At 43.9% G+C, this 10,424-nt stretch overlaps 1 protein-coding gene across 5 annotated transcripts in view; it reads right to left on the reverse strand.

The window, feature by feature from the left end:
• The window catches only part of DENND1A (DENN domain containing 1A), a 537,874-nt gene extending 528,693 nt beyond the window's left edge, over window positions 1-9,181 (reverse strand). For 3 of the 5 annotated variants that reach the window (XM_029202625.1, XM_029202629.1, XM_029202627.1), the window contains exon 1: window positions 8,931-9,181. In XM_029202625.1, the coding sequence (XP_029058458.1) occupies window positions 8,931-8,947 (17 nt within the window). In that variant the 5' untranslated portion in view covers window positions 8,948-9,181. The remainder of the gene's footprint in view (window positions 1-8,930) is intronic. The other 2 variants (XM_029202624.1, XM_029202626.1) reach the window with 1 other exon arrangement.
• Window positions 9,182-10,424: the final 1,243 nt, after the last annotated feature.

Below are 10,424 nucleotides of genomic sequence, written 5' to 3' on the forward strand. Positions count from 1 at the left end.
GACAGAAAGAAAAGAATCAGTCACCTTGGGAAAATGCTAGGAAACTAACTCAGTCTGAAAAATGAATAAACTGAATCAAATATTTATTCTGCCTTTCCTATATGAACTGCACCTTAGGGTAACCAAACAGTTGATATGAAGAAGTTTTTCTTTATAGAAGTACTCTAGCTAATATCAAGAAGAAATGATGGAAATAAAATATCACCATTTTATAGCCCCTAATAAATTAATGGATCAAAAAGAGATAACCAGACATACTTTACTTCAGAATAATCTAGGACTAGGAGGCAGAGGAGCGTTATGGTCAGTTATCTATAAATGGGAACTAAGAAAGCCATAAATTAGTAAGTGCTGAAACTGAGTGATGGGCATTTGGGGGCTCATTATACTATTCTCTCTACTATTATAATGTTTAAATTTTTCCAAAATAAAAAATTTGAATAATTTTAGCACTCAGAAAAAAAGGAATGAAGTTATATTAAAAAGACAAGAAGTGAACACTGATACCAGCTAAACAGATAAATATAAATGGGGTAAATCTTTTCTAAAACTGAATAAAATTTTTAGTTATTGGTGAAAGAGGAGGCATAAAATATTCTTAAATGCTATTATCATTTTAATTATTTACATGCTCATCTTATCTCTCTTAGTAGACTTTAAGCTTCTTTTCTCCCAACCAGTAAGAGAAATAGTGCTTTGCACATACCAGGATCACAAACCTTCCAATAAATTCAGTAAAATATACAACACATCATCCTAACATACTCACAGAGAAAAAGCAAATACTTCGTCTTTTAAAAAAAAAAAAAAAACAACTATAAAAAGGAACACTTGCTTTCTTTTTGACTTTTTTTTTTAACCCTAGGTTCTTCAGACAAGAGTGTCCCATCCACTCCAAACAATATTAATGACAGCTGCCATTTACTAAACGGTCATTTTTCTGCTGAGGGCTAGACATAAGGTTGCTTTTAATCCTCACAACAACACTAGAGGTTAATTTATTAGCTTCCTTTTATAAATTAAAAAACTGAGGCTCAGAAACTTAGAACTCAGATGGGGATCGTGCGTGTTTGTGGGGACTCAAACCCTAGCATCTCCGAGGCCCACATCCCCCTCGCTCCTCTCACGCCCTGGAGTACAAGAACTGTTTGCTTGAAGTCAAACAGCATCTTTCTCTAGATTGGTTTCCTTCCTCCTATTTATTCATAGTCTAGGCGAGATCAATGTAACATCCCTGAAACCTTTCCTGTGGCTAAAGTGAGTTCAGAAGTTTATTTTTTCTCTTCCTAAATCTAACGTGGACAAATTTCCCCTCAGCAACTTGGCCCAGCCCACTTGAAATCTTACTCATCTAACCAAGCACACACATTCACTACGGCGCCCTTAAAGATTTCTTCCTTTCTCACCACAGACTAAAATGCCTTCTCCCAATTATAACTTTTCACTTTTCCTCAGAAAAGCAAACACATTATATAACCAGTCCTCACCTTCCAAACACTCATTTATAATATAACTTTGCTAACCTTGGCAAGTCATCTTTGATTCTTCTCTCACCTCTTACATGTAATTTGCCACCAGGTCTTGTCAATTCTCCCTAAAATCTCTCTCAAAGTCGTCCTTTTTCTTTTGGAAACTAAAACCTCACTTTGGACCTTGATCTTCTGCAGTATAAACACTTCCATAAACCAGTGGTCTCCAACTTTTTGCACACATTCCTCCCTATCAGTAAAAAAATTTGAGCATACATCTGATATATGTATTTTTATTTATAAATTATAAGAATGTCTTACTACACTCATCTATAGTATATTATTAGAAAACACAAAAACAAATTTTGAAGATTGATATAGAAACAAATATAGGTTCTAATATATTTTTTTTCACACCCCCACGGATCATGCTGCACAACCCAGAGATATCACTATCCTAAACTACTGCTGCCCGAGTAATCTTCCTAAAAACCCAAGTCTCATCATACTACATTCCCAACTCAATCCTTCAATGCCATGAGATCCCAGTAGCACAAACCTGCTTTTTCAACTTCAACACCTATAATCTTCTCCCACATATTCTGTATTTCAGCTATACCTGTAATCTCCCTATCTCTTTTACACACACAGTTCCTTTCATCTGGAATGTCCTTATGGCTGACATACATAACAGTATCTCTAAGAGAAAAATACATTTTGTTTGGTTTGGTTTGGTTTTGGCTGCACCGTGCTGCACGTGGTGTCTTAGTTCCCCAACCAGGGATCGAAACTGTGCCCCCTGCATTAGAAGCGTGGAGTCTTAACCACTGGACCACCAAGGAAATCCCAAAAATACATTCTAACTGCCATAACCAAATTACAAATAAACTTTTGGGATGTAACCTACCTTTTCTATAAGAACTCATATATTTTGAACATATATTTTGTTACTTCCTTTATTTGGCTCCTTTTCAAGTCCATACTTAGAAATACTTAGAAAGAATGGGTATGGATTTCAATTAAAGTAGAGGAGACCAACTTTGCTTTGTTTCCTTTGGTTTTTCAATTAAAGTAGAGGAGACCAACTTTGCTTTGTTTCCTTTGGTTTACTTCCTTGTTTATCTTTCCATTTTAGAACAAAATCCTTTTAAGCAAAAAGGATGTTTCAAATCCAGAGAATAGTTCCCCCTAGGGCCAGGTAAAAGGCTGAACCTTTGCAACTCACAAGAATTCCAGCCGGGAACTTACACAGAGATTTAACAGTGTGAATAAAAACATGTTTTCCTACAGCAATACTCCAGGTTTTTATCTTCCCTGTTTCAACCTTCCTATCTGCTGTGCAAACCCCTCCAAGTTGACTGCAATGACTCAAATTAGAATGATGGAGTTGCAGCAAAACATTTTCCAGAAAAGTCATGAAAATTCAAGGGACTGCTTCTGGGTACTAATAATGGGGAGCTCAGTCTCCAGCAAGACTTCTGTTCCACCACCCCAAGTCTTTGTACTCTCTTCTATGGAGACTGGGAGGGGAGCACCGTGGTGGAAAGAGGAAAAAGAGGCAGCGGACGGCCCTGGAAAGGAAGTCACATTTCAACTCCCTAGTCTTATCCCACAGAAGGAAGATATGTCAGTTGTGCTACACAACAGGCCTCAAGAAGAAGCCAGCCTGTGGTGCATTTTGGTAATGGAATCTTTTAATGGGCTATCCAGAAAAAGCCTGGAGCAGAGCAATCTTAAAAAGCCAAGGCTGCTTCTCTGTATCAGAAAACAATGATGGGCTTATCCCCATTTCCAAGTCATAAAACTTCCGCTGTTCTTCCCCCAGAAATCCCTCCTCCCTTCTCGAAATCTCACTTTTCTTTCAGTTCCAGTTTCACCCTCTTCTGAGAGCCTATCTCTGTCTACTCTGATCTTTCGTTTTCTACACAACTCATGTGGACCAAATCATAACCACAATGAGATATCACTTTACACAAAGTGGTGCAATTGCTTTGGAAAACAGTTTAACAGTTCCTTAAAAAGGGTTACCATATGATCTAGCAATTCCACTCCTAGGTATATACCCAAGAGAAATGAAAACATATGTCCAAACAAAACGTCCACATCAGCATTATTCCTAACAGTGAAAAAGTGGAAACAACCCAAATACCTAACAACTGATGAATGGATGAATAAAATGTGGTTTAACCATACAATGAAATATTATTCAATGATAAAAAGTAATGAAATGCTCATATATGCTATATCATTAATAAACTTGGGAACCATTACGTTCAGGGAAAGACAAAGGATTATATTTTATATGATTCCATTTATATGAAATGCCCAGAATTGAAAAATCTATAGCAACAATAAGTAGGTTAGTGCTTGCCTATGGCTGAGAAGGTTTGGGGGGAATGGGGAATGACCACTAATGGGTATGGGGTTTCTTTCTGGAGTGATGAAAATGTTCTGGATTTGGATAGTGGTATTTGGAGTATACTGAAAACCATTTAATTATATACTGTAGAAGAATAAGTGTTATACTACGGTTTATTTAATAAAGTTGTTTGCAGATTACCACAGCCTACAAGGCCCTGCTCAGGGCCCCAGTCTCTCTGACCTCACCCCAGCCTCCCAGCCATCAGTCACTACCCAAACCCACTATCAGTTCCTGGAATCCCTCTAGGGTTTTCTTGCCTCCAGGCCTCAGGTAAGCCCCACCCTGCCTGGAACGAAGTCTTGTGAGTTTCTTTACAGGGCAAATGACTTCTCATCCTTTAAGTCTCAGCTCAAATGTCATCTCCACAGTAAGCCCTCCCTCACTACTTTTATCTAAAATAGGACAGCCACTCCCACCATCCTCTCTCAGCATCTTGTGTTTATAGCACATCCAGGTAGCTTTACGTGAACTGATTTTTTTTAATCTGTCAGGTCCACCAGATTGTAAACTCCATGAAAGTAGGAATAAATATTATTCCCATTAACTCCCAATGTCTAACAATTCCTGGCATTTTAGTGTCTTATTAGGTGGTAATTAACATTTTTATTTCCCTAATGTGTCCTGTCTTCACACATACTGCACCCTCTATTGAGACTACTACCACTACTGCCACCACCACTGTCACTACCATGATCACCACAGCCATCGCCATGGCTTCTACTCCCTCTGCCACCATTCTTACCCCTTTCACACCCTTACTCATCTCTCCTGTCTCAACTGAAACATCATCTTGATGAAGCATTCTTTCTTTGGAAGCCCTCCTTAGGAGACAGTCTCTCCTTCACTTATTCACCTATTCATCACGGGCTCCACCTCCACTATAGCAATGATCTTACTGTCCGACACTCAGGTTTCCTGGTGGGGAGGGGACTTGGAGGGAGTTGGTTTTGTTTTACACTCCTGTCTCACTACTACTTTGGAGAGCCTTAAAGCAAAATCTTTTCATTTTTGTGTCCCTAGTACTTAGCATACTACAGGGCACATAACATAGTACTGAAGACAGGTATACAGGATAATGCAGAATAACCACCACCACAAAGCCCAATCAGCTGCCCTGTCCTGTCTGTATGCCTTCATATCTTTGAGTATGCTTCTTTCCAAGTCCATAAATGTCAGGTTTCTTCAAACTCACTTAGAATACTTCCTTCAATTACTTACAATCCACTTCCTGTCCTTGGTGCCTGGAAACAATTTCTAGGATGTCACCACAAGCAATATTAAACTGCCACAGTTTCCTGCTGTGTGTCTACATTATCAGTTAAGTTGCTTCATATTAACCACATTCCAGTCCACTGGGATCACTCAAACACTAAATAAGATTTAAACACACCTGTTGAAGACTGCCAGTTACCATTGCTCCTTTTATCTCTCTAGACAAATAAATGTCTGCTCAGGTTTAAGGTTTAGGAGCTTTCCAGAGTGCTACCTGCATACTGGTGACCTTTTCTTTCCTTTGTCAAGTAGATGTTTGGTCTGAGGCAAGACAAGTTTCCTTTATTAAAATGAACATGAACTAAACACTCTTCAGAAAAAAATAAGGAACTGCTGCCTAGACCAGGGCAATTTGGCTTAAAAACTTAACACTTAAACACTCTTCCTCCTCAAGAGTTCAAATAGCAAACTGTTATTTTTTAGCTCTATGTACATTCAACCCAGAGCCTTTAGTTAGGAACTTAATTCAGATCCTAACATATTTCTTAAAAGCATTCCATAAACTCTTCCTAAACAGCATTATGTGTCAGGTACTGGGTTTGACACAGGGAACTCAAAAGACAAATAAGACGGTCCCTGCTGTCAAGAAGTTTATGTTGGGCTTAGTATAGGAGACACACAAGGAACTGGATTTAGTGCTATGACAGTGATAAACACAGGGAGCCACAGAAACAGACGAAGGACACCTGGCCTAGGTGGGGGGAGAGGGTCCACAGATGAAGGACACCTGGCCTAGGCTGGGGACGAAGGGGCACGGATGAAGGACACCTGGCCTAGGTGGGGGAAGAGGGGGCACGGATGAAGGACACCTGGTCTAGGCTGAGGAGGGGTGGGGGCAGGGCACTGTCATCAGCGTAGGATTCCTCAGGATGGCATCTGATCTAAGGCCTATAAACCCCCATTCTCCCATTTGAAAAATGTAGCCAACAGTAGCTACATCACAAGACAGTTGTGAGGATTTGATAAAATGGTTCACATAAAGCACTACCACTATGCCTGACACAGAGACTGTGTTCAACCAGCCTTAGCTTAAAAGGAAAGTCTGAACAAGCACTGAACCTCAACACCTGTGCCTAGCAACTCACCTGCTTTACTACTGATCACATAACAGACCAGCTTCACAATTACGCAGAGTACTGTTTTTAATCAATTTTTATGTTTTAATGAGCGAATGTTGAGTCCTGCTCTGCATGTTCAGTGTAATTCCTGGATCATCAAAACCTTTTTCTCCATTACCTGAAACTCACAGTTCTCTGACATTTCTGGTATAAAATATAACAGTTTTCTTAGTCTTTTGATAGAGAAGGTGTAAAAGAAACTAACAATTACCGACTTTTTAATATGGGCCCAGCAGTCATGTTGATACTGTGTTTATTGCGCATAATGACCCTGCAACATATAGTCTTCCCCATTTTACCCTCAGAGCAACTGAGGCAGAAAGAGGTATTTGTACAAAGTCTGTACAAAGTTTCCGAGTCAGCAGACAAAAGAACCGGAATAGGAATCCAAATCTGATTCCACATTGTTAGCGTGACTGGACCACACAATATCAGAGATGAGGAGAGAAAGCACAGGCGGCCAGAGCGCTCTCCTGCTCAGAGGGGCACCCCATGCTCTCCTCCCCCACCCCCAAGACTGTCCTACAAAATAGAGCCTGCACACTTAGACTACACCTCAGCCGGGTGAACACCTTGAGCTCAGTCTGTTCTTTCCTATCAGGATGGAACAGACGGTCAGCAGTAATCAAAGCCCTGCTTCCCCCCAAAATTAAGGCAGCGCCTAAGAAGAAGATGGCTTCCTCACCACCTGTCCATCCTCATTCCTACCTGCAGGCTGAAGCTACATAGTCAACAGTCACCATAAATCACAACTACTTCTCATAATTTCTCTCTTCATACTCTTTCAGCCTCACCACAAGCTAACATAATTCCCATGTCTAAGTTTTTATCACCGAGCAGTCTAGTTTCAAGATCAAAAGGGCTATTCCTTATACTAATTTGCTTAACAGAATTTCATGCATTAGTATAAGTTCTCTTGCCCAAGCGCTGAGATAAATAGATGGGCTCCACAAAACACTCTTAAGGTACGTATTTGCCAACCTGCAACGTTCAAAAGCAAGACAGAGACCTGATGCCTAGTCATCTGAACTTCCTTCCACTTGTTGGATTTTCATGCTGATTCTGACACGGACTTGCCCCACATCTGGCAAGTTTCTGAACTTCTCTGTAACAAGAAAGGTAAGCATCCTCACAAGTATACTCCGCAACTCTATGGTGGCTTTTGTGAAGTGTTGCTAAGTGCTATTGAAATCCCAAGTTTACAACTCTTACTTGGAAGCAGGAGCTAAACTTGGAGTGCCTCTTTAATCCCAATGCTTCACACACTACGTCTTTTTACCTCCCAAGCTTCTTAAGCTCTTATTTGGAGCATGCTTCTTTTTCCTCTCATCTCCACAAAAATCAAGAATTAACAGTGTACTCATCCAACTCTTCCATTTTCATTACCATCAGCAAACTTTTCTAGTCTCCGGGCGGCTGCAGCCTGTTAAAATACATTTTGTGAATGGAGGCCTAAGCCGGTCAGGGGTCTACAAGGCTGGGCAAAGGAAACACTGCATGGACATTGACGGGACAAGAGATGCAATGCTTGAATAATTATTAGATTTCACTCATAAGGCCCTTCCCCTTTCAAACTTCCCTAGCATAATTCTCAAAATGCTGAAGTAAACACATGTCTCAGACTTTCTTATAAGCGGGTTTAAAGTATCCTATGAAAGCTGTTTTAAGGAAAAGCCTGTGCTGCTAACAGGGTTTTTAAGTGCCGTTAAACAATTCTATTACTCATATAGAAAAAGTGAACATTTGTTAGTGATTAGAGATAAGGCATCTCATGTTCTGGAACTGAGGAAGGGAGAGGCCAAAAGAGGACCTGGCTGGGAGGGGAGATAGAGTCCAAACCAACACACCCAAATGGGACTGCATAAAAGTTGCACTTTCCAAAGTCAACTTCTAGGTCTAGAAAGAGGGCAACAATGTTTCAGTGGGTTCCCAAGTCAGATGTATCAACATTTTCCGGAGAAAACTAACCCCTCACCAGGGACTCCAGATGAATGAATGAGTGAGGGAATTTGCCAGATTGAATTACAAAACCTTTCCAACGATTATCAAGATCAGGTGCTCGGTTACAGCACAGAGGTATCTTCCCTCACAGCTTTTGGCACTCGCTGTGGGGAGACTTGCATAGATAGAAGGGGGACACAGGAGCAGAGAAAAAAGGGCCTTCCTCCCCGGGCCATCCAGACCTTCAGTCCTTGAGTGGCCCCTCCCTCTGAAAATCTCACGCGACTTTTATGGGGGCCCGCAGGCCTTAAGCAGCCAGGACCTGCCCGACTCTCAGGGGCGCCCCAAACACCCATTTGGGGAGTTGCTTCTAGAGATTTCTCGCCCTCCCCCCAACAGTTGTGTGACCGTTTTCAGAGGCTCTCTGTAACCCCGGGGAGGGGGCCACCTTGTAATCTCAGCTGTTCCCGCCCTCAGGTGAGGAGGGGACAACTGACCACCAGCGCCCTTCCACCCCGCCCCCACGCCTCCCTGGATCGTCATGGCAACCGTCCCCCTCCCCGCGTGCCGGCGTCACGCAGGGAGCCCCTTGGGCCCCGGCAACAAGTCCCCCGCGCGGCCCGAGGCCTGCAGCCCTTGCCCTGCAGCCCTTGCCCGGCCTCGCCGCCCCTCGCCCGGCCCGGCTCCGCCCGGCCCGGCCGCACTCACTTGATCCTGGAGCCCATGGTCCCCGGGCCTCCTCATGGGCCCGCGGGCCCCGCTCGGCGCTGCGCTGCCCGCCCGCCCGCGGCCGACCGGCCTCCCTCCGGCGCTCTCCCCGCCCCTTCCTCCCTTCCCTCAGGCTGGGGCCCGCCCGCTCGAGGCTCGCTCCCCGCCGCCGCCGCCGCCTCCCGGGGTTAATGCACTCGCTTCAGCCCAGCGAACGCCATGGTCGCCGGCGCGCGCGTGCCCGGCGCGCGCCGCCCCCTCCGCCTCTCACACCGCCGCCCCCTCCCGCCCGCACCGCCGCCGCCCGTGGGGGCTGCCGGGAAGTGTAGTCCGCTAGAGGGAGGCAGTGCCGCGTGAGGGCGGTGGACTCATGGAGCTCGGTGCGTGGTGCTCTCCGGGCGCAGGACCCTAAAGACCTCCCCTCCCACTGTTCTCCTATAGAAACCAACACCTACAACCCCTCTGAAAAGATCTTCATCCCACAGAGACCCCCAAGCTCACCTGAAGAAACCTTTACCCATTCCTCTCCTGTGGAGTCCTCCCAGCCAGTGGCTCTGGCTTAGAGATAATCTGTCTCCCATTCAGGCTTCCAGGAAGAGACAACTTTTTCCTTTGAAAATCCCATACCTTGCAGTAAGTTCCTTAAGGGAGCCATAGCCCCTCTTCTCTGTCACACCAGCCACTTCCCCAACATGGTTCTTGATGGAGACCCCCTTAGACCTTAAACCTCTTAGACCTTTAAGGAGACCTCACATCCCCACAGGAAAGCCACCTGAGGGCTTCATAGGACCCATTTAGTCGCTCTGCTCTGCCCTACCCTTGAGGATCTCTGCCTCCCTTTGTTAGCCATTTGGGGGCCTCCAGTAGAGAAATCTCATGTCACCGTAACAGTCCCTGATAGAGACTAAGTCAAGGCAAATGAAGGTATTTGAGAGCCAAGATCACCAACCTGCTCCCCCTTGGGGCTCATTTTAATGAATGCCCCAATATCATCCCCTCTAGGCCTGGAGGAATCACAAAGCCAGTAATGATCACTACCATTAGCTACTGTTCAGTGCATGGGTGAGTAAGTGCCCTCTCTGAAGCAGGCACTCTATTTCCCCTACATGGTTAGCACCAATGCTCACAATAATCTTATGAGTTTACCCCCTCTTTTCACAAAGAGGAAACTGAGGCATGTGTTGAAGGTTGCATAGCAACTGGTGGAGTGGAGATTAGCATCCGGGCTGAATAATTCCAGACACGTGACATAGTTATGCTTTAGGATGGCACCTTTGGCCACAAGTCAGAAGGCACTGTAGGTTCATGGTTCACTTTTGAAATTAGGCTTTTCTTCTCTTTTTTACACTTTTCTGTTCTGAAATTCCATTCATCTCTTCTAACATTTTAGCTCTTATAAAATCATGGAGTGGCTCCCCACCCCACAGTCACTACAGTAACTAGTCCCAGCCAGGCAGGGAGCAGAGAAAGCAAGAACTCCTTTTGGAGTTACAT

This window comes from Monodon monoceros, unplaced genomic scaffold, assembly GCF_005190385.1.
Source record: "Monodon monoceros isolate NGI ecotype Baffin Bay Population unplaced genomic scaffold, NGI_Narwhal_1 Super_Scaffold_5, whole genome shotgun sequence".
Lineage (NCBI taxonomy): Eukaryota > Metazoa > Chordata > Mammalia > Artiodactyla > Monodontidae > Monodon > Monodon monoceros.